The sequence below is a fragment of the Bufo bufo genome, chromosome 5, assembly GCF_905171765.1.
Source record: "Bufo bufo chromosome 5, aBufBuf1.1, whole genome shotgun sequence".
Lineage (NCBI taxonomy): Eukaryota > Metazoa > Chordata > Amphibia > Anura > Bufonidae > Bufo > Bufo bufo.
In genome coordinates, this window is record NC_053393.1 from 172,591,895 (window position 1) to 172,619,662 (window position 27,768).

At 42.2% G+C, this 27,768-nt stretch overlaps 1 protein-coding gene across 1 annotated transcript in view; it reads left to right on the forward strand.

The window, feature by feature from the left end:
- Positions 1-27,768, forward strand: part of PTPRM (protein tyrosine phosphatase receptor type M) — an 855,321-nt gene that overhangs the window by 574,985 nt on the left and 252,568 nt on the right. The window contains 1 exon segment of the mRNA XM_040434446.1: positions 26,566-26,595. Coding sequence (XP_040290380.1) covers positions 26,566-26,595 — 30 coding nt within the window.

Here is a 27,768-nt window from a genome sequence, read left to right on the forward strand (position 1 = left end):
ACCAGAGAACGACAGGGGACCTGTGTATACTGCTACTGTCCTGCATTACCTGGGCCTTTTGCAGTGTTGAAGATGCCCTCAATCAGGGCTGATTATGTTTGCTCTACTGCTCCAAATCAATAATCACCCAAGGTTTTGCGTGCACGAAGAAAATAATTGTGACACACACACACTGGGGTCAAAGCAAATTCTCATTTATTACAGGAAGTGAAGCAGGTTATATAGAAATCAGAGGGGCATTCCCCCTGAGGCATGTGGCATTGTTACATTGGCTAGAATATCAAAATATGAAAAGAGATAACACTTGGCATCTGCGCATTGTGCATTGTTTTACTAACTCTGGTATGTGAACTATGTAAACATCTAAGTCCAAGCGACATATTGTAATGGCTTCAATCTAACAGCAGTACAGCATACATCATATATGAATAAGGCGTTAGCTGAGAGCTGGAAGATATGGGGGGCATCTTACTTAAAGGGTTTTTTTCATCTCAGACAATGGGGGCATATCGCTAGGATATGCCCCTATTGTCTTATAGGTGCAGGTCCCATTGTCTTTTAGGTGCGGGTCCCATTGTCTTATAGGTGCGGGAGCCCTGAAAGTAAAGGAGAGCGCACTGCGCATGCGCAGCTGCCCTCCATTCATTTATATGGGGTTGCCGAAAATAGCCGAGCGCTGGCTCGGCTATTGCAGTCTGCCCCATAGAAATGAATGGGAGCATGGGCCGCGCATGCGCGGCACACTCCCATTCACTTCTACGGGAGAGGCAGGGATTAGCGCTTGGTGGTGGACGGACCCCGGGAAATCTGGGGTCCCCCAGCCACAGCGATCCCTGCTCCATTCTCGATATAGGTGCGGGTCCCAGCGGTGGGACCCGCACCTATCAGACAATGGGGGAATACCCTAGCGATATGCCCCCATTTTCTAAGATGGGAATACCCCTTTAATCAAGAATTATATCCACATCTCTATCAGTCCCCTGTTTGAAGCCATTTCAATCGGGCTAACTCTGTCCCTTATCTAAGTGGGTTCTACAATCTGTCCCATTGTACCTGTTGTTTGTTTCACCTCTTTGGAGACAACCTATCCCTATTGGATAGACTCCCTCGTAATGGACTTATATAATGGGAAGTCAGATTCTTACCTATCCCTAATACAGAATATATGGTGGTGATGTTGAGTAGTGGCTTCTCGATTATTGTGAACATAAAAACTATTAATACTGGGACACTAGACTGGAAGTGTTGGTCTGTAACAGCTTTGTTCTTCCTTTTACACAACTTTTTCTCAGCTCAGAAACCTATTTTTACTATCTCATTTGAAATCCATATTTTTTGAGTCAGGATCAGCAGTCACACAAGGGGAAACAACAGCACACAAGACTCAACATTTTCTTGCAATGACTGGCGTAGATCCAATTAGGCTTTCCTTTGAGCTTCACTAATGTGCTTGTGGTCAGCAGCACTTGCAATGGACCATCACAACAGGGTTTGAGGACTTTTCTAAAGTGTCTTTTTACCACCACCCAATCTCCAGACACAAGTGGGTGGGTTTCTGGTGCTTTATCAGGATCTGGAAGTGAAGCAAAAACTGAAGAATGTATTTTAGTCAAATGCTTGTGCAAACTGATCACATGTCAGACAACCATGTTGCATCTGGAGCTGCTGTGAGAAATACAGTCCTGTCCTAGAGGCTGACCCAAAAAGGACCTTTTAGGGACTAAGGCCTGTCTTACGGTTTGGGGTATACCTTACTGAAAAGAGGGCTCCAGCAGGCACTCTGTTCATGGCTTTTTGAACCTTTAACTTTAGTGTCCCGTTCAGTTCCTTTTTTCCTACCCTACCGCTGCTTTGCGGATGGTATGAAGCATGTACGGCCTGTTCTACACCCAAAACCTTCATCATCTCCTGCATCACTTCACCTGTGAAGTGAACACCTCTGTCACTCTCAATGGTCTCAGGTACCCCATACCTGCATACAACTTTGGCCATAATCTTCTTTGCGGTTGTCTTAGCTACACGGTATGCTTCTGGCCATCCTGAAAACAAGTTATCACACACCAATACATACTCATACATGCTCGCCTTGGGTAGTTGAATGTAGTTTGCAAGCGTTGAAACAGATACAAAGGGCAAGATGTGTGTTTCTGGGGTACCTTAACCACCTTGTCTCACGTTGTTTTGGGCAAAAATCATACATCCTTGAGTATATCTAGCTGCTACAGTGCTAAACCCTGGGGCGTACCATGTACTATATCACACAAAGTAGTTTTTGACTTGTGCGTCAGCCCATGGGTTGCCTCTACCATCGTGGATTAGAGGGACCTTGGAAGGCAGAGTTTCCCTTGAAACTGTATTAGGCCTTCCTCATTTGCAGTCCCCCCTTTATTCATCCACTAGTCCCTTTCCTCCTTCCCCGCCTAGTCCTGTAAGGTTTTAAGGGTACTTTCACACTAGCGTTATACTTTTCCGGTATTGAGTTCCGTCCTAGGGGCTCAATACCAGAAAAAAACTGATCAGTTTTATCCTAATGCATTCTGAATGGAGAGCAATCGGTTTAGTATGCATCAGGATGTCTTCAGTTCAGTCACTCTTACGTTATTTGCGAGGAAAAAATATCGCAGCATGCTGCGCTATTTTCTCCGGCGCAGACCTTTTTCCGGTATTGCAATGCATTTGTGAGACTGATCCGGCGACCGAACTGCCTGCTGAAATCCAACAGCGCAAGTGTGAAAGTACCCTAAGACCTTCCAGCAAGACAGGATGAGTTATTTCAGGGACCTGAGCTGTGTCCACTAAGGCAGGGGTCTGCCTAGGCAATTTGGCAGCCATTGTTGCCACCTGATCTGCCTTGGCTTTTCCCTTTGCCTCTTCGAGTCTGTTTTACAGTAACCTTTGTTCTTATCACCGCCACTCAAGTTGGCGACATAAGAGCTTCCATCAGAAACGGATTTCCGGATGTGAAAGGGAATGCTTCCCCATTTTGATGGGTTTACCTGAAGCGGTCAGGAAGTCTCTGGCTGTCAAATGGGCCCATAGTCATGGGCTATACCTGGAATCAGCGTAAACTTAGGCTGCTTTTTTCCTCTGCGCATCTGCAAGCCATCTCCAGAGCCCTTAGCTCTGCTTCTTGGGCAGACATGTGTGTTGGTAAGGACTCTGCTTTTTAGTGTCATGTGTAATCACCACTACCCAACTTGTGTAGTACCTGCCATCCTGGCCATACCTTGATCCATCCACAAAGAGCACATAATCTGGAATATCTAATGACTGATTTACCATCCGCTGTCTTTCGCAACATCATCTGCAAAGTCATGAGCCTCTTCCTCTGGATCTGGAAGAAAAGGGCTGTTACAAACTGTGGCTTCATTGACAGCACATAGGTCACATACCATTTGGTACTGGGTGGGTTTGCCCTTCTCACTTTTATTTTTCAAAGGGTATAGAACAGTGTTAGACAGGGATACAGTCTCCTTGATAACCCCTTTTTCAAAAAGTCTCGGACTGTTTGAGATATGGCCTCTGACTGTGCCATACTCAAGAGATACTGCATCTTCCTGGAAATTGGGGCGCCAGGTTTCATCTCCACTTCCACAGGAGGAACTGGGAGCTTGCCAACATCCGTGGGTCCCACAAGCAGGGCTTCCTTCTCTTTCTCCGGGGAGTACTGACACAAACATGGTGTCACAAATAATGGGGAGAGGAGGGAAACCAGAAAGACAACAAAAAGGAGGGGACAAAAAAATAGGCCTCAAGGCTAGGGAGAAGGGAAAGGTCACCTCCTAGGAAACCCCTAGATCTGGCCCTGACTCTTGTCAGTATGTATAGACCCTGAAGGTGGGAAAATACATACGCCGTAACCTAAACCCTAGGAGCCCTGAGGTGCCCTAAAGGTAGTGAAAGGGAATGAGACTACTGGTTCCTTCCTAGGTGAACGAACCAGCGTCTCCCTAAAGCCTAGTAACAACAAGCAAAAGGGAACAACCAAATACAAGAGCAGTACAACTTATCTTATAGGAAATGAATGAGCAGGAACACAAGAAAGGTCCACACACCAACTCCTCCAAATCCAAGCAGAGAATATCAACTGAATGGTATGAAGTGTGAAACCAAACTAAATAGGGAAGCAATAATGACCGCCAGCTGCACCTGACAAGAGGTGGTCATTATCAAACAACAGCACCGAGAATCAAGAGACTGTCAGTTAACCTCACGTGCAGTCAGTCTCTCTGATTTTCTAACCTTTGTCACAGAAGGTAACATGACACATGGACCATGGAGTTTTATCACTAACAATCAACAAACAAAGTTCCTGGTCATTGAGGGCACCTGTGAGCTTCACAGCGCCATCCTCCTGGTATGAGATGCTGGCACGTTTTGCAAGCAAGTCTTCACCCAGGAGGCAACAGGGGGCATTATCACTGACCAGCAACCGGGCAAGCACTTCTTGGGTAAGGGCAAATCTAACACAGATGGGTTCTGTTAAAAGGGTAGTATACTACTTTCCCATCCACTTCTACCCAAGGACTGGTGTCCGTGAAGATTAAGTCAGGGAAGGACATACTGTATTTGCTATGCACAACTGTCTTGGTTGCTCCAGTACCAATCAAAAATGGGACTACTTCTTTATCACCCAGAGTGAGGGATATCATTGGGTCCGGACTTGAATCTGCCAAAATGTATAAGGGCACAGCCGATACTGGATTGCCTGTTTCTTAATCATGGTCTAACTTTTCCCCCTCTCCTGTCTTTGTGTCATCCTCACTGCCTCTCCAGCCATCCCTAAAAACATGGGTGTCTGTGGGGGCGGACAGTGATCAGGGCACAGTTAACAAAGAATACAATCCTTTCATGTGGTGTGGCTGAGGAGTACCACACACAGCATAACACACTCTCCCATCTGGATTCTGGGTCCCGTCCATCCCCCAGGACCATTATAGGGTGGCAGACTTACTTTTTCCTTTCTCTGTTTGTGAGGTGGTTTAACATTATCATGATAACATTCATATCCCGACTTTCTCTGTCTCTCTCCACCTCCTCCTCTATACACTTGCCTCTTGCAGAAAGACTTCTGCCTGTTCTGTAAGCTTGTTTTTTTTCAGCCACCCTTTATTTCCCTACATGCTTTTTCTCACTTCTACTCTGTTTAACATCGGGGGGGGGGGGGGGGGGGGGATGCGCACATCACATCTACACCTTTCATTAGCTTGCTGATGTCCTTCACTGCCTGTCTGAATTCTTTCTTCCTTACTAATTTGCAGCATCTTATCTCAAGGTTAGCATTCTTCTGCAACATCATATGAAAGACAGAAAGAACAGAATCTGTCTGGAGACCATTTCCATCCCAATCCCCTCCTCCTGTGATTTTAGCAGATGGGCATGACCCCCCAGGACCGAGTACTTCACTTGACCTGGAGTCCTGGACATCTGCACCAACCACAACAAACTGTTATGAATCGAGATGAAGTTTCCCCCAAGTGCTGACTTAATCCTAGTAAAGGAAACAAAAACATAGAAGTTAAAGCATTTAATTTAATTAAACAATACTACCAGTAATACCTAATTATAGGTATCCTTCATTTACTGAGTTCAGTACTCTATGTAGTGCTACTTTAGATCTATGTGTATTTTCTCGTGCTTGTAAGCGTATCAGGAAAAATACCAGTAACTAAGATGGCTGCCGGGCAGGAAGTTACCTCAGTTAAGATGGCCGGCCAGAAGTTAGAGGAGTTAAGATGGCAGCTAGGCCGGAAATTGGATTAGTTAAAATAGCTGCTGGTGAAAAAGTTACCTTAGCTAAGATGGCCACTGGGGGTGTGGTAGGGTCTCTCAGCGCCATCTTGGAGGGTAGTATTAGCGGTATGTAAAAATAATTACTTGTCTGTTCATGATACATTTATGTCCAGCCTAATTTCTTATACTTAATTATTTTCATGCTGGTGCTTGCATTGTTTTTTATAATATCAAGATTAGAATGTTCTAAATTCAAGGCCGAATGTCCTGTCTTCACTCCTGTGAGAAACTTTGTGATAATTTCACTCCTTTTTGGCCTAAAGCCAGAGCATACACCTCCCTATATCTCGGTGATGATCCTTTTTTTCATTCGCGATTTAACTTTTAATTTGGCCTCCTCATCACATCAGTAGAGGTGATTTCACTCACAGTAAACTTGGCTATGTGACCTTCCTTTACTAGTCAGTTTTCTATTTGGCAACACACAAGGTCCCATTCCTGGTCCACACAGGCATAACATTTAATGTAGAACAGACATAAAGAAACGCTTCCCATACATTAACACACACAAGTCTTTGAACTTATTAACAAATAGCATTTTCTGGAGCTTCGTACACGCACACTCCGTACCTCACACATATTGCCTTGTTAGTATTGCAGACATATTACTCGCTATCACACATTCCAATATTGTGACATGACTCCCTCTCACAGCTGCGGCCCCCGCTCTCTCCCTTCATACACATTAACTTAACCACTCAATCACAAACAAGACAAAAACTACCGACACCTTCCCTTTTTTACCACCAAGCAGAGCTCACCCCTGTGCAGAATATTTTTTTTTTTTTTCCTGGCTACCATGTCTGGTCTGCCAGTCCAGGACTAATCCTCCGCCACTCCAGGCAGATAATTTATAGTCCTCCCGGAGCCACAACCTCTGTCACTAAGACAGATAATTTAGTGGCCCTTAATTTGAGTCCTACCCGGGGTCACACCCTACATCACTAAGACAGATAAATCAGTAACGCCTAAATCAAGCCCCGTCCCAGAGCACCACGGGGCTACTCCCTCTGTATGGACAAGACAGATAATTTAGTAGCCCCTAATGCGACTCGGCCCCCCTGCCAGGGGAAATCTCTTGCTCTGCTTAACCATTAACTGTGAAGGCGCCTGACATGAACCACACAGTCAAAACACAAACAACAACCACAGAAGAGCAGGCTCAAACTTTTCCTCTAAGGTTCTAGAAACTCAGGATTTTACATCAACTGAAGTTGCTACTACGTACGTAACATCAACACCAGAACAGATTACCACAGCATAGTGGAGTACAGCACAAGAGTCAGATGAGATGACCAGAATTTTCTCACCTTATCTCTGAGGCTGCAGTCCTCGTCCTCAAGCGTGGTCCACCGTTCTCTGGAAACACCAGACTTTGGCTAGCCACTACTTCTCCTGAGCCCCACGTATTGGGCGCCAACTGTTGAAGATGCCCTCAAGCTGCGCTGATTATGTTTGCTCTACTGCTCCAAATCTATAATAACTCAAGGGTTTTTACGTGTACGGAAGAAATAACTGTGACACACACACTGAGTCAAAGCAAATTCTCATTTATTACAGGAAGTACAGCAGTTTAAAAAGACATCAGAGGGGCATTCCCCCTGAGGCATGTGGCATTGTTACATTGGCTAGAATATGAAAAGAGATCATCCCTGGCATCTGTGCATTGTGCATTGTTTTACTAACACTGGTATGTGAACTATGTAAACATCTAAGTACAAGCGTCATATTGTAAATGGCTTCACTCTAACAGGCAGTACAGCATACATCATATATGAATAAGGCATTGACTGAGAGCTGGAGATATGGGGCCATCTACTTAATCAAAAATGATATCCACATCTCTATCAGCAGTATAGTATTGCAGTCATTAAAGGGGGTTGTCTCACTTCAGAAATTGGCATTTATCATGTATACAAAATGAATCACATTATAGACTGCTCGTTTCCAGGGGTTATGTCCACCCTGTAATCCAGCAACTGTGGATGTCTTGAACACTGTAGGAAAAAGCACCTGCATCTCTGCTGGCTGGGACTGGGGGAGCACACATAGGCCAGCATGTGCAGCTGCAACCGTCCAAGCCACCTCATATCTGTGCTGCAACACGGGCCCTCAGAACAAGCAGTGTATAATGCGATGAAAAAATGAATCAAGCCAGCAAAGGAGGCAATATGGACAATCACAATACATTAGTAAGTGCCTTGTATTAACTTTCTCTACATGATAAATGCCATGTGCTGAGACAACCCCTTTGAATCCTTCACGTTCAGCTTACTCTGACTCAGTCTACACAGCAAAGATGACAATTGAGCTGCCAGAAAAACAGGTTATGTTATCTTCTTAAATATGGAAATTGTAGCTACAGTGAAAACTGAAATAGTTTAGTAGTTTTTTTTCAGTTTTCACAGCAAAATATACTTAAAAACTTGTTTAGAATACTTTTTTTTTCTGAGTATACATTCCCTCGAAAAACCTATTTCCACTTCAAAAACTGCCCTTTACCCATCTGCATTCCATCTCCTAGTTCACTCACATGTCCTCCCATCTTTACCAAAAGCTGGAAGCCAACTTTTATAACTGTTTCCGGCTGGGTAAGCTTCTTTTCCTGTTCTTATCTAGGGCATGCAGACAGTAGGACATATTTGGGAGCAGAATGTGACATCAGAGGAAAATTACTGCAATCATGTTACTTGAGTATTGTGTCTGTTATATAAGTCGCTTTTTGTTTAGTGATTGTACTGCAGACTGTCTGAATAAAACATGAAATGTGTATGCACAGGGGTCTTAAAAAGATAATATATCATATGGCTACGAAAGTTGAATGAGCTAGTGTTGGTGTGGCTACATATGAAACCATTGAAACATTGGTTAGTCTGTTGTATGAAATAACACCTTAAATTACTGGATAAAATTTATTGAAGTCACTCTATGTATTCTACTTCTTGTCCTTTCTCTTTGACTTCTTATTTGTTTGGACATTTAGCAACAGTCTCGTTTATCCCTCGTAGTCAGGCCATCACTGCAGCCAGTGAGAGCCAGCATGTGAGCATCACACATCGCACAGATAAGTGCAATGCGTTTTTGTGGGCATCTTTATCTAGGACTATCAAAAGAACAATGGAGCTATCATTCTGTTATCCCAATTCTACACCTATTATTATACTGGCAGATAACTTTATATTTTTATTTCAGCAGTAAACTGACAATGGATTACTTATCTTTAAAGGAGGTTTTATCATTTGTGTTGACTGCTACAGAAGGGCAATATTTTGTGTGTAATTTTCAATTCCTTGGCATTGCTGAAATGAAAAACAGGTATAAATTGTAAAAAAAAATATTCCATAAATATTTTTATAGCTTAAAAAAAAACTTTTTGATGGAATTGGCCCTTTATTGAGGCCTGTTTGGGCCTTAATTACCAGTTGTTTTTTCTCTTCTCTGCATTGTAGCAGTCAAACTTTTTTTTCACCTTCCTGACTGTAAAAGAACTTGGTTTATGCAAGAGAAATGGTATCTTTTGTTGCTTTTTGGAGCATGTATAAATGAATGTAACTATATAACGTGTTGTTCTATTATTTTTGCATTGAAAGATTTTCAGTATAGGTTTTTTGGGTTATTTTTTATCCTGTTCACATTTCATACTCACTAGCCTGTTATATCAAATCATAGTTATTACAGTAATGGTGATACCTTATTGAGCAAATTTATTAAGCCATTTGCTCGGATTTTCTGTCTTGAAAAAGTCACAAATTTTTTAGCACACCATTTTTGCACAAATATTTGTAACTTTTTATGATTAATGTAGGTTTCTTGTTTTTATGTAATATATACACAGTAAAATATTTATAGGCCTTTTTGCAGACATTTTTAATTGTTTGATTTATTATTTTTTATGAAACTGTGTATTAGATTTTTTATCACATTAGGGATTAGTGTTTTACAAGTTTATTTAAAACTTCTTAGGTATTACCGTATTTTTCGCCGTATAAGACGCACTTGAGCGGGGCCCGTGTAGTAGAATACAGTCACTGCACGGGCCCCGCTGTCATTATAAATGCAGATGCCGGCCCCCAGCGTGTATTGAGGGTCATTCACTACAGGGACACTTATGGAGGGGATCTGTGGATGACACATAGCATAAGATGCTATATATGTGTCATCCACAGATCCCCCCCATAACTGTCATACACAGATCCTCATACCAGTGCCATCCAGAGACCCCAACAAGAGCCACCCACAGATCCCCCATAAGTGTCACCCACAGATCCCCTATAAGTGTCACCCACAGATCCCCCATAAGTGTCACCCACAGATCCCCCATAAGTGTCACCCCCAGATCCCCCACAAGTGTCACCCCCAGATCCCCCCATATGTGTCACCCACAGATCCCCCATATGTGTCACCCACAGATCCCCCATATGTGTCACCCACAGATCCCCCATAAGTGTCACCCACAGATCCCCCATAAGTGTCACCCACAGATCCCCCATAAGTGTCACCCACAGATCCCCCATAAGTGTCACCCACAGATCCCCCATAACAGTGCGTCACCCACAGATCCCCCATAACAGTGCGTCACCCACAGATCCCCCATAACAGTGCGTCACCCACAGATCCCCCATAACAGTGCGTCACCCCCCAGATCCCCATAACAGTGCGTCACCCACAGATCCCCCATAACAGTGCGTCACCCACAGATCCCCCATAACAGTGCGTCACCCACAGATCCCCCATAACAGTGCGCCATCCACAGATCCCCCATAACAGTGCCATCCACAGACCACAATTAGTTCAAAACCCACCAAAAGCACACCTTTTGGTTCAAAATATATTTTTTCTTATTTTCCTCCTCAAAAACCTAGGTGCGTCTTATGGGCCGGTGCGTCTTATAGGGCGAAAAATACGGTAGGCCTGTATGCTAGAACATTAAATCTTTGTCATTAGGACAGGCTGCTAAGACATTTATTGTGCCCTAACAGCAAGCTTACGCAGACTGCCTCAGAGTCCTTTCTGCATCCCTAACACTGACTGCAGAAGTGTCCGCATTCTCTGACTGGGTCTTGGGGAAAGAGGATCAGGAACTGTTGGTTTTAGCTTATTTTAGAGCAGGAGAGCAGCGACATCAAAAGACATGGCTGCAGACAGATGACCTGCACCGCCCCTCCACCAGAAGACAGTGGGTGGCTGTTAAGGGGTTAAAACTTAATGTAGTTGTAACTTAATATATGAAGAGTTTTTATGCTAAGTTCAGTTGAGGTTTGAAACTCACTCTGATGTATACGACTGATACATGCGCAGCAGCAAGCATGTAACAAGAGAGCTCTAATACACAGCGAGCTACACATCTGTGTCAATTGAGCATAACCAAGATACGTATTTGAAGATGAGGATCAGCACCCCACTAAGCTTGTGACTAGCAGATAGCAAAGCCAGAATTTCAAGGAACATGAATAAATCACAGCTTTGCAGGGAATAATCTTAAACTCCAAGCTGTATGTATTCAAGACGGTACATCCATCTACAAGAACATGCAATGTTTGAGATGATACAATACTTTTATATATGCCAAGTATAATGTGAACAAGTGAAACACAAATTTATTTTTAAATACCGCTCCTTTAAACAAAATTGATTGGGATACAGGTGCAAAAAAACCTATGATCATTTGTCATGGTAGCATGAAAACATAATCAGATATACATAAAAGTACCACATCCATTGTTAATATATCTACATTAATAACAAAGTTTCCTCTGTTCAAGGATCCTTTCCTTGTCTCCTCTCCTCCGTAATATAGGGATTTGATCAATAATTCTAAGTCTCAATTGACTTGTGTTATGTCCACATTCAATAAAATGTTTGGAAAATAGAAGGTCCATTCTTTTCTTTCTAATAAATGATTTGTGGTTATTCAACCTATTAAGACATTCATTATTGGGTTTTGCCAATATAATATAAACTACATAGGCATTGAATTAGATATGATATATCGCGTATATTTTTTTGTGATCCAATATCTCTCGCCCAGTATGTGGATGTGTAAAGGTGTTACCCTCCAGTAGGTTGTTGCAATGGCTACATTCTAAACACGGAAAAATCCCTTCCTTAGGTGGATAAAGATATGTTTGTGTCTCACGTTTGCCACTGCCAATATCTATTTTTACTAAGACAATTTTTAAGATCTTGCTTCTATAAGCCATTAAGATGGGACTTTTATAGACTATCTATTTAAAAGATCCCAATTTCCACAAATAATCCTAGCAATTTTTTTACTAAATTATTATTATATGTGTACAGAAATTGAATTTGAGTACCTTTGTCTCTGAAATATTGTGTTCTTGTAGAGGATGTACTGTCTTGAATAAATATAACTTGTATACAGTAGTGTGCAAACGTTTTAGGCATTTTTGTGGAAAAAATGCTGCAAAGTAAAAATGCTTTCAAAATCGAAGCATTGGTTATTTATCTTATCAATTAATAAAATGCAAAATGAATGAACAAAAGAGAATTCTAAATCGTATCAATATTTACTTTGACCGCCCTTTGCCTTCTGAGACAGCTTCAGTTCTTCTATATACAGCGTTTTTGAAGGAACTTTGGCATGGAGATTGTTCCAAACATTTTGAGGACTAACCACAGATCTTCTTTGAATGTGAGCTTGCTCAAATCCTTCTGTCTCTTCATTTAATCTCAGACATTAGTAGGACTTGGAGGGGGGCATATCATCACTTCCAGTACTCCTTGAATTACTGAAGGTAATTCTTAATGACATTGACTATACATTTGGGGTTGTTGTCCTGCTGCAAAAATAAATTTGGAGCCAAACACCTCCCTGATATTATTTCAACGTAAAGAAGAAGAGTGAGTGATGGTATTTATTGCCATGTAATAAATGAAAGGGCCAGGTCCACATTTGTATCAGATAAACAAAAAAGACCAAACAGGCCAAGGACCTGACCTAAGTAGAGGTGTACAGTACACTGTGCTTGAGCACTACCCGCATCTATTTTGGTAACCAAGGTACTAGCTCAAAAACTGCAAATAACCTACAAAAAAGAAACAAGCACAAAGCAGTACCAGACGAAGGTACGCCGAAAAGCGCATTGGGGTCGCGTCCAGCATTGATCACAATCGCAAATGGGTGAGTTTAAATATTGGTATTAGTCTTTTATATTCTGGTCTGGACACAGTTATTGCTATTTATTCTTGGCACTATTTGTAGCTATGTTGTTTACAGGGTACTATCCCAGTGGATGTAGTCCAGACCATACATTATAATATATACACCTTTCCATATTCACCTCCATTTGCAAATTATGTGATCTCTGGAGGATCCTTTTTTGCCACCTGTCCTTGCATCATTAGATTTTTTAATAAAAAATAAAATAAAAAAATATATATGTGTGTTATTTGTATACACACTAAAGCTTTGGTTCCATTTTAGGTTGTTTTTAAGTTAGCCCTTGGATTACATAAATCTTTTTCTCCATTATATTTATTTTATGCAAATGTTGAGAAACAAAACATTTAAGCTGTTTCTTACCATCTGTGTATGACAAAATGTTTACGTAAAAAATACTAACTACAACTTCCCTTGTACCTATCATTGTCATAAAGTGATTCCAATTAAAATATTTAAAAATTCCTTCAGAAATTATTTTGTGTGTTTTGCCTTGAGCTCAATGATAAATTTCCTTTCCTAGTTATTTGCTTTTTCATCAGTTTTTTAATGTCTAGTTGTCTCGGTAGCCGTATATGTACAATTAAATGTAACTTCATTCACCAAGACTTGTTATTTTGATAAATTATATTTGCCGTAAATTTTTTAATGAATTTCTTCTCTTCTTACACAGAAACACATGTGCTAATTATAACAGCAGCTAATTACAACTGCAGATACCTAAAGATATCCTCTCGTCTGCAGCTTTTTGTTCAGTTCATTTAATATAACATTGCTATTTTTTAAGAAAAGATAGTATTCACAAGAAGGCTGAGAACTATGGATAAAGCAAAGGATATGGGGAGATTTACTAATCCTGTCCAAAATTTAGAATAAAACTTGACAAGACATGTAGACTGCATCAAATTTATCAGAGTGGTAAATGCTGTATGATAAATTCGGTGCACCTCCTTGATGATTTACTTCACATCAGTATTTTGCTGCAAAAAAATTAATCTTTAATAAATCTGGCACATTTTACAAATTCTCTTAACCACGCAACCTGTTTCTAGACACTTTTCAAAACTGTGTAACTATCTATTAAACTCTCATAGAAATGAATGGAGTGGCTCTGCGCCCGACAGTCCACTCTATTTATTACGGGGGACTCCACAGGGTAGGGGGCCCCTGTTCTCATGATCAGTGGGGGTCCCAGGCGTAGAGCCCCCACTGATGTAATAGTTATCCCCTATCCACAGGATAATAAAAACCAAAAGAGAAACAGCAGCACAGTGAAAAACAGTAGTTAGGGTGCAAATCCTCTGAAAAGGTGGACAACCTTTCCTCCAATGTGTACTATCCACAGGATACCTACAGTATATATAATGGCAATACCCCTTTAAGTTGTTATTAAGGATCTGCTAGGTAAACCAGTTTTGACAGAAGTAAATACACTGCTCAAAAAAATAAAGGGAACACAAAAATAACACATCCTAGATCTGAGTTAATTAAATATTCTTCTGAAATACTTTGTTCTTTACATAGTTGAATGTGCTGACAACAAAATCACACAAAAATAAAAAAATGGAAATCAAATTTTTCAACCCATTGAGGTCTGGATTTGGAGTCACACTCAAAACTAAAGTGGAAAAACACACTACAGGCTGATCCAACTTTGATGTAATGTCCTTAAAACACGTCAAAATGAGGCTCAGTAGTGTGCGTGGCCTCCACGTGCCTGTATGACCTCCCTACAACACCTGTGCATGCTCCTGATGAGGTGGCGGACGGTCTCCTGAGGGATCTCCTCCCAGACCTGGACTAAAGCATCTGCCAACTCCTGGACAGTCTGTGGTGCAATGTGACGTTGGTGGATAGAGCGAGACATGATGTCCCAGATGTGCTCAATTGGATTCAGGTCTGGGGAACGGGCGGGCCAGTCCATAGCATCAATGCCTTCGTCTTGCAGGAACTGCTAACACACTCCAGCCACATGAGGTCTAGCATTGTCTTGCATTAGGAGGAACCCAGGGCCAACCGCACCAGCATATGGTCTCACAAGGGGTCTGAGGATCTCATCTCGGTACCTAATGGCAGTCAGGCTACCTCTGGCGAGCACATGGAGGGCTGTGCAGCCCTCCAAAGAAATGCCACCCCACACCATTACTGACCCAATGCCAGAACCTTTGTCACGTCTGTCACATGTGCTCAGTATGAACCTGCTTTCATCTGTGAAGAGCACAGGGCGCCAGTGGCGAATTTGCCAATCTTGGTGTTCTCTGGCAAATGCCAAACGTCCTGCACGGTGTTGGGCTGTAAGCCCAACCCCCACCTGTGGACGTCAGGCCCTCATATCACCCTCATGGAGTCTGTTTCTGACTGTTTGAGCAGACACATGCACATTTGTGGCCTGCTGGAGGTCATTTTGCAGGGCTCTGGCAGTGCTCCTCCTGTTCCTCCTTGCACAAAGGCGGAGGTAGCGGTCCTGCTGCTGGGTTGTTGCCCTCCTACGGCCTCCTAAACTTCTACTGATGTACTGGCCTGTCTCCTGGTAGCGCCTCCATGCTCTGGACACTACGCTGACAGACACAGCAAACCTTCTTGCCACAGCTCGCATTGATGTGCCATCCTGGATAAGCTGCACTACATGAGCCACTTGTGTGGGTTGTAGACTCCGTCTCATGCTACCACTAGAGTGAAAGCACCACCAGCATTCAAAAGTGACCAAAACATCAGCCAGGAAGCATAGGAACTGAGAAATGGTCTGTGATCACCACCTGCAGAACCACTCCTTTATTGGGGGTGTCTTGCTAATTGCCTATAATTTCCACCTGTTGTCTATCCCATTTGCACAACAGCATGTGAAATTGATTGTCACTCAGTGTTGCTTCCTAAGTGGACAGTTTGATTTCACAGAAGTGTGATTGACTTGGAGTTACATTGTGTTGTTTAAGTGTTCCCTTTATTTTTTTGAGCAGTGTATATATACTACACTTCTCTCTGGCTGTATCAGTCTCTGGTTTAAGGCTGTATTACACCTGCCTATTTTTCGGCAGATGATCGCTAATGAGCGTTCGTATGAATGCTCGTTCGCTATCATCTCGCAGTTTAATACTGCCGCCGATTGCCCAATGAACGAGAATTGATCGTCTGCTCCGTTAGCTAGCAGGTGATTGCCGGGAGGGAACACTTCCCTCCCAGCAATCGCTTGCTCAGTCGGCCTGTGCAATACAGGCTTTAGAAACATAACTAACTCCTTTTATTTTAATGTTCTGCTGGGTTCAGGAGACAAATTGAGATTTTTTTTTTAATTGAGTCTGTCACCAGAGAATTTACTGTTAAACAGTGCTTTATTGAACTAGCTTGGCTGAGTCTAATGATACCTTTGACTTTGTGACCAATTGCTTAACTCTGGAGAAAAAGTACTATATATGCAAATGAGCAGTTAAGTGCGCCGATGGTGGGAAGGAGCTACTCTGTGCAACCTTACTCCTCCTTTTTCTTCTGCTAGTCTCCCCCTTTCCTTCAAAATTTTAGGGCCAGGTGAGATGACTCTGCAAAACACTAAGCCTGATCCTGGGAATAAAGATGGAGAGAAAGGGGCTGACATAGGAAACAGGAGGAACAAGGGTACCCAGAGCAGCATAGGCTACCCTTGTTGCACTTAACTTATCATTTTCGTTTGCATTAAACATACTTTTTATCCAGAATGAACCAAGGGATAAGTGAATGGTAGCATTACATTCATCTGAGTTAGCCCCACAAGGCATTGTGCCTGGTTTAATAGTGAATTTCCTGGTAACACATTCCTTTAAAAGCATTTCATGGACTACAAGCGGTGTTGAGGCCTAGGCATCACCATGTTCTGGCTGGTGATGTCCAAACAGAAAAAGACTGAGAAGCCATGCTGTAGTCTATACCATGCTTTTTTATTCAAGAAACTGTATGTATGGCAATCAGTGTAGTATCTATACTTTATTGACAGACACTAAGGACAACTATAGGTATTTTTTTTTAGCAGAGCTGTCCTGTTGTCCAAGTAAGGCTTGCATTATACCAGCAGATGTCTTACAGTTAACGATTATAGATCGAAGATTTTTAGACGTGTTTGTGACCAAATATATGGTTATTACATGGGGCGATTTTTCGCTCATACTTTCGCTCGTTAATTGTTCACTACAAAGTCGTCACTGTATATTAGATGTAAAGATGCTTGCTCATTAAGGTGGGCTTTAGGTGGAGTGATGGAACGCCTCTATGTAATCTGTAAGGGAGTAGACGACTCCATATTCTACGAACGGATCTGTGACTGAGGATATTTTTTTAGCAAGACGAGAGATCACAATTGGCAAGAAACGAGCGATTCCATGCTCATCGTTTAATTGCTCATACTGATTTCGTGAGACTCATTAAATTTTGTTCGCATTAACGACATTCAGTACGAAATTCCCTCTATCTAATATACAGTAGGCTTAAAAATTATGTAGAATGGAATTTTACATAATGCAATTTCTTTATTTATCAACTCCAGTCATTGTACCAGTTTCATTTTTCCTAAATGTGAATAACTACTGCACACTAGACAAACCAATCCAGCCTTATAAATTTCTGTTATGTGTAGTAGACAACCCCTTCAACTTGAAAAGTCAGTACTTGCTTGTTTTGGGGCATTTTTAGACATTCAACAACACTTATGAAGGGCCATATAAAAATGAGCAGTGTAAGCAAGCATTTACTTTTCAGTGAAATCTACCATGGAAAGAAAATTATGTATGATGTAATGCTGGAACTTATAGACAAATGCATGCAAATAGTTACTAAGGTCATGAGGAAAAAGTTAGCAAGTGTTTTAATTATCTATACTTAAAAGGGTTGTCTCACTTCATTAAGTTGCATTTATCATGTAGAGAAAGTTAATACAAGCCACCTACTAATGTATTGTTATTATCCATATTGCCTCCTTTGCTGGCTGGATTCATTTTTCCATCACATTATTCACTGCTCATTTCCATGGTTACGACCACCCTGCAATCCATCAGTGGTGTCTGTACTTCCACACTATAGCAAAAAGCCTCAGCCTCTCTGGTGGCCGGGACCATGCTAGTGCTTTTCCTATATTGTGCAAGCACAACCACCACTGATGGATTGCATGGTGGTCTGTAACCATGGAAACGAGCAGTATATAATGTAATAGAAAAATGAATCCAGCCAGCAAAGGAGGCAATATGGACAATCACAATACATTAGTAAGTGGCTTGTATTAACTTTCTTTACATGATAAATGCCACTTACTGAAGCTAGACAACCCCTTTAAAGGCGATGTACACATTTGGGGCAATTGTTTTTATTATTGCATTGTATTCTTTTTGAGCTACAATCAATTTTTCAATTGGTCTTTATTAAAAATATGGAACCTTTTTTCTGTATATACCTAAGGTGCTCTAGAAGCAGCCTCTGGATTTTCTCTCTTTTTCCATCAGTTGGGAAGCTGACGGGCTCCTTATCTCTGCTCTCTGACATTATAAACACTCATTATAGCTCAGTTCTTATACTACTGATAAGAATGTGGCTTAAATAAGTGTTTATGACCTCTTATTATTTTACAGATAAGGATTATTAGATAACCGGTATAAAGTGAAAGTACCAGTCACACAGTTAGAAAAACTGTTAACTTTGGGACAGAACGGCTCAACATCTTTAATAAAAAAACAATTGAAAATATGATTTTTAGCCAAAAATGAGTAAAATGCATCATAAACAAAAATTGCCTCCGAAGGTATACATAGCCTTTAAAGGAACACTGCCATCACATTTGTTTTATCACATATTAACAGCCTATATATGAATATTCATTGTAATTTTATTTTAGAAAAGCATGCGGATGGTTTTCGGGGTATAAGGTTTTGAAGTCACGCCATTGGTTCTACTTTCTGTCCTGGATCTTTAACTTTCTCCTTCGTTTGCAAGTTTTGAACAGCAACCAGCCTCACTTGACTTTTTTGTGTCAGTACATTCATTCCGACCAGAGAGGGATGGGGGAGTGAGCGACTCAGAGCATCACACATTACACTCATAGCATGCCTCCTCCCGGATGTACAGTGTAGATGGAATCACACTCCATCAACGGATCCCTGCCTCAAGGCTTCCACCAGTATCTGTAAATCAGGAGACTGAAAAAGAATCTGTATGAGGCCTGGCATTACATCAAACATTCCTTTATTGTTCTACTTACAAGTTATAAAAAGGTAAAAATTGCATCTTAAAATCAAACTTAAATCCTGGTGTCGCCATCTAAAGTGCATATGTGGGAGCAGGCACGCTATTGATGAGAGAGACCCTGCTCAATACTAGCTGAACATCTATCAGACTTATTGCTGATTGATTATCCTGATTTTAATGAATTGTGGTTCATGTTAATCAGTAGCTTCTGGATCCCTGTTTTCTCATTGCTACTTTCTTTCACACACAAGGGACTCATTTTGAGCAGGACAATGGCATTGTTCTGTTTTTTTTTTAATTTTTATATTGTATACATTACACAGATAATTGCAATGCTCTCTTTATCTAGGCCTATCAAGAGAACAGTAGAACTGTCATACTGATTTCCAAATTTTACTAATCTACTATTTTACCAACAGATAAAATATTTCCCTTGTGGCAGCAGTAAACTAACTAGTATAGTAATGCCAATATTAAAAACAAACAAAAATTATTTAAAACATTTGGAATATTGAGTCTACAAAAATACCCCCTTCTGATGGAAGTGACCCTTTAAATATGGCATGACATTTTATGCTGATTTGGTTTTACCAAGATTGACCTAACACAGTGCTTCTCAAATAGTGGGGCGCCAGGCTCCATAAAGGGGGGCTCGTTCAGGGCCGGCCTTTGCGGTGTGCGGGCTGTGCGGCCGCACAGGGCGCCATAGCAACAGGGGCGCCGGGCGGCCGACAGCTCGCAGTGTAATATGCGGCAGGGAGATGAGCGCTTCCATTGTGGAAGCGCTCATCTCCCGTCTGATCAGAGGCAGGCGCTGGACGCGATGTACGGGGCCGGGGGAGGGACTGGGAGGAGGAGCTGGGGGCCGGCAATAGCGGTGGGGCGGTGCGGTCACTGTACTATAGCCCCGCCCCACCTCTCCCTCCGGTATACTAATATAAAATGTATTATTGAATTAAAAGTTATTAAACATGCCCCCCTCACTCCTAATAGTACCGTATATCCGAATTTCTTCTGTATAATGCAGGCAGGCCGGGCGGCCGGCGCGTCCCTCAGTGATGTCACGTGCCTGCGCCGCCTGCTTTATGAATGAAGCAGGCGGCGCAGACAAGTGACGTCACTGAGGGACGCGCCGGCCGCCCGGCCCACCTGCCGGCATTATACAGAAGAAATTCGGATATACGGTACTATTAGGAGTGAGGGGGGCATGTTTAATAACTTTAAACGGCGGCGGCGGGCACACGGAATCTGTGGATGGCACAGTTAAGGGGTGGGGGTCTGTGGATGGCACTGTTATGGGCTGGGGGGCACTGTGGATGGCACTGTTATGGGGTGGGGGGTCTGTGGATGGCACATATATAAGAGTGCCAGCCACAGATCCCCCTGTAACAGTGCCAGCCACAGATCCCCCCCATAAGTGTCCGTCATCCACAGATCCCACCATAAGTGTCTGTCATCCACAGATCCCCTCATAAGTGTCCGTCATCCACAGGTCCCCCCATAAGTGTCCGTCATCCACAGATCCCCCCATAAATGTCCGTCATCCACAGATCCCCCCATAAGTGTCCGTCATCCACAGATCCCCCCATAAGTGTGTGTCCGATCCACATTTTTTTATTCTCTTATACGTTAATAAGGATACAGTGTTATGCAGAGGTGTACTTATAACAATTTTATAGACAAATGATACTATTTACAGTCGCGCGGGGGGCGCGAAATGTTTTCTTCTTCCTAGGGGGGGCATGACAGAAAATAATTGAGAAGCACTGACCTAACATAAGTTCAATGCATATCATCATTGATGATCACATTTAGCGACATTTTAATAAAATATGTATTAAATAAAGATAATGAAAAAAAAATCAATGTACAGCAAGCAATTCTTGTGATCATCTGCGAAAAAGGCTACCAAATAAAATGCTTGTAGGAAATCCCAACTGCATTTGATGCTAAAAAATAGTTATTGCTTCTAGAATATATATATCTAAAGCCATCCCAGAGAAACTAGATAAGACACAGAATTCAATGAATGCCGATATTGCAAAGAAATGAACATAATATATAGCCAAAGACAAGGTACATGGGTCAAATTCCTCAGCATACTTTAATAAACAAACAGAAAAAAAATAAAAGCACAATCAACCTCCACATTTTTTCCAGCTTCAACGTATCATTGACTTGCTGTCTATATGTCTGTGTTCTGGAAGTTCCTTTCTTAAAGGGCTTCTGTCACCCCCAAAACACATTTTTCATTTTTGGGCTTGTTAAAATCCTTATTGAACGACTATTCCCTATATAGGGCTCTTACCTTGGTCTGTGGCTTCGTTTCATAAAAAATCGATCTTTTAAAATATGCAAATGACTTCACTACCAGTAAGTAGGGCGTCTACTTGCTGGTAGCCGCCGCATCCTCCTTTTAAAAAAACGCCCCCTCCTCCTGTTGATTGACAGGGCCAGCAAGCGCTCTCCTCCTCCGGCTGGCCCTGTCAGCATTTCAAATCCTGCGCCTGTCTTCATTCAGCGCAGGCGCTCTGAGAGAAGGACGCTTGCCTCCTCAGCACTCCCTCAGTGCGCCTGCGCCGATGACGTCTTCTCTTTCGGTGACGTCATCGGCGCAGGCGCACTGAGGGAGTGCCGAGGAGGCGAGCGTCCTTCTCTCAGAGCGCCTGCGCTGAATGAAGACAGGCGTGGGATTTGAAATGCTGACAGGGCCAGCCGGAGGAGGAGAGCGCTCGCTGGCCCTGTCAATCAACAGGAGGAGGGGGCGTTTTTTTAAAAGGAGGATGCGGCAGCTACCAGCAAGTAGACGCCCTACTTACTGGTAGTGAAGTCATTTGCATATATTAAAAGATCGATTTTTAATGAAACGAAGCCACAGACCAAAGTAAGAGCCCTATATAGGGAATAGTCGTTCAATAAGGATTTTAACAAGCCCAAAAATGAAAAATGTGTTTTGGGGGTGACAGAAACCCTTTAACAGCTATAATGTTTATAACAGGGAGAGAGATGAAGGAAATGCTGCCCCCTTCTCATCCTACCTTCGTCTTTATGCCCTCTATAGATAGGCAATGTGCAAAATATGTCAGTCTCAGTGTAAAGCTACAAAAGTCAGTTAAATGACTGTAAAGAACTAATTAGATACAGTATTGAATTTAATTATTAGTAGTCCATTAGCACAATTTGTCTAACACCGTAGACTCCACCCATCAAGTAGACCACACCGTAAGTCATTTATGGCCTTTAGGAACCTCAGTTGGCTTGATCAACCCTATTGAACCAGACATATTGCCTGGTAGCAGGGGCGGATTGGCAATAAACCTTACAGGGAAATTTCCCAGTTGGCCGATGCCCAGGGGGCCACCCAAGGCATACGCTCTGCCACTGGCTCGGTACGTAATGAGATTTCAGCGGTAATTAACACTGTGAGAATTGAGGTACTCATGTACCTAGCAAGTGACCACACGTGGCCTGCATCTCACCTGCTGTGGCCTGCATCTCACCTCCTAAGCCCCCTGTCCAATATCTTAAACAGAGACAACTGTAGGAGGAGGATAAAAAATGCTATCTACTGATGGCCACCACAGAGGGACAACTTTTGCGGCAGTATATTGCACTACATTGTGGTATTTGGTTCTGATGGCATTTTGCGTTATGGTATTGCTGACCCCGCCTACTTGTGTTGCCCCACCTTCCGTATACTTCAATCTGCATACAACATGGGGCCACTTTCAGCTTTTTCTCCAAGGCCACTTTAAGTTCCCAGTCCGCCCCTGCCTGGTAGAGTTTATTGTGTTGATTAAAACGTTACCTTATTTACCTTTTGTGGGTTGCAGTGTTCCCGAGATATGAGAAATCAAGCAGTTGGAGCACTAAGGGGTGGGCCGTAGTGCTTTGAGTAGAGGATCACAATGCAGGGAGGAGAGCTTACCTTTTCTTCCTGCAGCAGCTGTGCTCCTCTGCTGTGTCTGAAGCTGTCTGTGATTTCCTTCCCCACATAGCGCTTGCTTCCTTCTGCAGAGACTCCACTGCCACCAATGATTGCATCCATATAAACCACAGCACATTATGAAAATGATTTTGATAAAATACACCAACACCAAAGTCTCCTTATAACATATTAATGCTGGACCACCAATGATTATCAGTGAATCGTAGCACAGGTCCAAGAAGACAGGGCTATTAGCCCTGTTAATCAAAGGGGAGGGGAAATATAATGAGCACTAGGGGCGTAGCAGTAGCGGTGCTCGAAGCTCTACAGCCTGCCCCCTGGTGCTCTAACTGCTTGATTTGCATAAAGGTAAAAATCCTTATATCTACGGAACACTGCAACCTACAAAGATAAATAAGGTATAGTTTTATTCGGCATGATCAATATGCCTAGTTTAATAGGGTTGATCATGCAGACATAGGCTCTTAGGTACAGTCATTTAAAATTATTCACTTCAGAGTAAATGTTACAGCAAAAGGACACCAAACAAGTAAACACAGTCATGTAGTTGAATGTACACGAGGTAATAAATCAGAAACAAAAAAAAATTACAACAGTTGGTTAAATGGGTTGGCCACTTTCTGACTACTGTTGACCTCTGTGTTGTAAGATGAGTATATGACAATCCTTTGTTGATATTCTGTGCAGTTTACAAAATTTCATAAAACATGTCCCATTGTTGGGTAAATCTATGCTGTCCTCATAGAGGGTCCTGTCCATAAGATGGCCACTGATAAAGGGTCATATGACCAGACACATCACGTAGTCTCCTGTATTTAAACATCCTGCATCTGCATGAAACTTGCATCAGTGCAAGGGCAGAGAGCAGGTGCAGTGTATTTGAATGAAAGCGGCTGAGTAATTTTGCCTGGTCACATGGCCCTCCTTCATAAGCCATTTTATGGACAGGACTTCTGTGGGGATGTCTTGGCCAACAAGGGGCATAATTTATGAAATGTAGAAATTGATACAGATTATCAACAAAGGCAAAATTTGTGTGTGCCATATAGTTATTTTACAAGCACATTGATGAATAGTAACCAGAAAGTGGCCAGCCCCTTTAAATGCAAATAACTATCCAGACACCGCAGGGACTCAGTCTGCCTCCTGCACATGGCTGGTGATTGTGTGCATGAGGACATACAAATAGTGTCATAATGTTTTGCTGAATGGACCCATAGCAATCTTGGTATCTAATATCCATTAGTATTATAGTATGACAAATAAACCAAAACCCCACTTCTTTGAATTGTCTATTTGTAGCATTACAGACGTATTATCACTCAACTTTTCCCTTAAATCAACATATCCTGATATGTGTGGCATGAGACAGAAAATAAAAGTATACATCTGTTTGATGCCTCCGACAGATGCCAATCTTTGACCATTCACCACCATAGACTCCCATGTTAACAAAAAGTATGGGAGACATTTATTAAGACCGGTGATTTATACGCCAGTCTTAATGTCTCTTGCTCCCGCCGGTCGTGCAATGATTTCAACTACGCCAACTCCTTTGCTGGTATAGTTTAAGGCCATTTTCCACACCATAAACTGCCATGGAAAATGATGAATGAGACAGGCCGACCGGCCCACTCTCTTCCCCGCCCACAAGGAAAAGTGGCATGAGCGTGGTAAAAGCAGAGATTTTGTCGCAAAGCACAAAATGCCCACCTATATGTTTAATGTATATGTTTTTTTATGAATGGTTGTGATAGATGCCTCTGATGGATGCCTTCCCATGTAACAAAAGGTATAGATTTATGGGCTCATTTCTGAGTTTTGTGTCGCAAGTCATGGCAACTGCAACATTTCCATAGCAACTGCGACATTTTTGCAACATGTCTTAATCCTCGCTACATTTCACAGTGGTCTATTTTTAAGAACTAAAAGTGGGATTAGACCTGGGTTATGGTTAATTTCCTTTGTGCGACTTCTTGCAAAAGCCGCAAAAAAGTCGTAACCCATGCCATGCAACCCTTTTACACTAAAATTTGTAAACCACATTACACTTACACCAGATATATTATTAAAGGGGTACTGCACTTTCATTTAACTGTTTATCTATCCTCTGGATAGATCATCAGCTTCTGATCGACGGGGGTCCGACATCCGGGACCCCTAAAGATCAGCTTTTTGAGAAGGCAGCGGCGCATCGGCAGCACCGCGGCCTTCTCACTGTTTACCGCCGGCCCCCTGACGTCACGACTAGTATCAACTAGCGTGGGCGGGGCTAAGCTCTGTTCACTTGAATGGAGCTTAGCCGCGCCCACGCTAGTTGATACTAGTCATGACGTCAGTGGGCCGGCGGTAAACAGTGAGAAGGCCGCGGCGCTGCTGGAGCGCCGCTGCCTTCTCAAACAGCTGATCGTCGGGGGTCCCGAGTGTCGGACCCCCGCCGATCAGAAGCTGATGATCTATCCAGAGGATAGATCATCAGTTAAATGAAGGTGCAGAAACCCTTTAAGGTGCAGGCACACAAAGCAAAGCCAGACTTAAAACTGACATAAAAACAACCTTAAAGGGTATGTACACCTTTGGGGGCAATTTTTTTAAAATTATTTCATTGTACTTATTTTGAACTAAAATCATCTTTTTCAATTGTTTTTTATTAAAAATATGGAACCCTTTTTTCTGTACAGAGCTGACATACTCTAGTAGCAGCCTCTGGATTTTCTCTCTTTTCTGTCAGACAGGGAGCTGATGGGTTCCTTATCTCTCCTCTCTGACATTATAAACACTCATCAAAGCTCAATCCTAATCTTACTGATAAGAATGTGCTTAAATAAGTGTTTATGATCTCTTAGTAACTTATAGATAAGGTTTATTAGATGACAAAGTGAAAGTACCAGTCACACAGTTAGAAAAACAGTTAACCCTTTGTGACAGAACAGGTCAATATTTTTAATAAAGGCCAATTGAAAATATGATTTTTAGACAAAAATGAGTAAAATGCAATCATAAACAAAAAAATTGCCTCTAAAGGTGAACTTAGCCTTTAAATGATATTGGATGGTGCAAGATTGTATACTTTGTAACCTGAGAAATTGGAGCCCTTGATGATATTTTATAAAATGTAGGGGTGAGCACATCTATTGGAGTAAATATCACAGAAGGCATCTTGTCCACATTATAAAATAAGCTAATGTGACCAGGCCCTTTGGGCTATAGAAGGTAATGAACATATAAAGCTTTGCTATTTGTATGAAGAATATTTGGTACTGTTCAGTCTCTGACTCTGATGTGTTGCATGCTGTGTCTGTGATGTAACTTGCTTCTCGAGTCTCACTCATGTCATCTGATCTGTTCTCGTTCATCCAGATTTTTCATACATTAATATCTGGCTTTTCTTTCCTTCCATTTCATCTTTTCTACCACTGCCTATATCCTTGCTTCATCATGGCAGAAGAAGCTATAACTCCTACACATATTACCTGTAAGTAAAATTTTGTGCATAAGTAGTGTCATGCTTTCTGCCATGTTTATTCATGCATGAATCTCGAATGTCAGTAATACAGTCCATGTCAGCTCGATATTATAACATTCATTTCCATCCATATAACATCCCTTGCTGTATGGACGAAAGCACTGCTAAAAACAAGTGGCCGTGGCCTTTACAGAGCTGGAGGCTACAGGCTGCACGCACGGCATCAGTAGCGTGCAGCGATCTAGATGTTATAAGTGAATATTAGACACTTACTTCAGATAAAATGCTGGTTGTAATCTCAGCATAGAAACGCGTCGAGGGAAGGGTCAGGACTATATCACTGGTAGCCTGCTGGGATAACAATTAGGTTTTCAGTGAAGGGACTCGTATATTAGCAGCAGCCTCCAAAGAAACTCTGTGTAGGGGGTAAAAGCTTATTCAGTCTGCAAGATAGGGGGTATGTACTGTTTTGGAGTGCTACAAGCTTCTTACACCCTGTCAGTGGTATATATCTGCACCATTTGACACTTATAATGGTCTATGCAGAAACAGCATGACCCCGCCACCGCCACTAGATTGCTTATCAATATCACATTGCTCTAACCCTACCCACCCAGATCTTCTGGTGTAACAGACTGGTCTAGCCATTCCTCACCGGGGACACCCAATCTTAATGCGTATGGAGCATTAGGATGCTTATTACTCTTCTACCCAGCCTGAAAATGAATCATATTGTGGGGAGCTACGTATTTTACTCTAAACAGCAATAAAAGAGAGTTTTTAGCAATATTTTGTTCAGGCAGTGCATCCACACGTGGCATAAACAATGCAAATGTGCCACATGCAGAGTACCAGCGAAGTGCGTGAGATGTTAAGAAATCTCACCCACACACTGCAGAGAAAACCCATAGTTTAAACATAGCGTGCCTGGGGTTTCAGTCTGCAGCCTGTCCTTTTATGCCCATGTCTTTCAACCATTGAAATGCGTAGTGTGAACACAGCAAAGGACCCGATGAGATCCCAGCAGCAATGCCGCTCCAAAAACCAGTCCATTTAAGTTTTCTTCCTGATCCACTGTGCATTTGCTGTTACAGAAAACCAAATGTGAACTCGCCCTAAGGCCTCTTTCACACAAGTGAAACGGGGTGTGTCAGGATCCGTTCAGGGAAAACTGATGGTTTT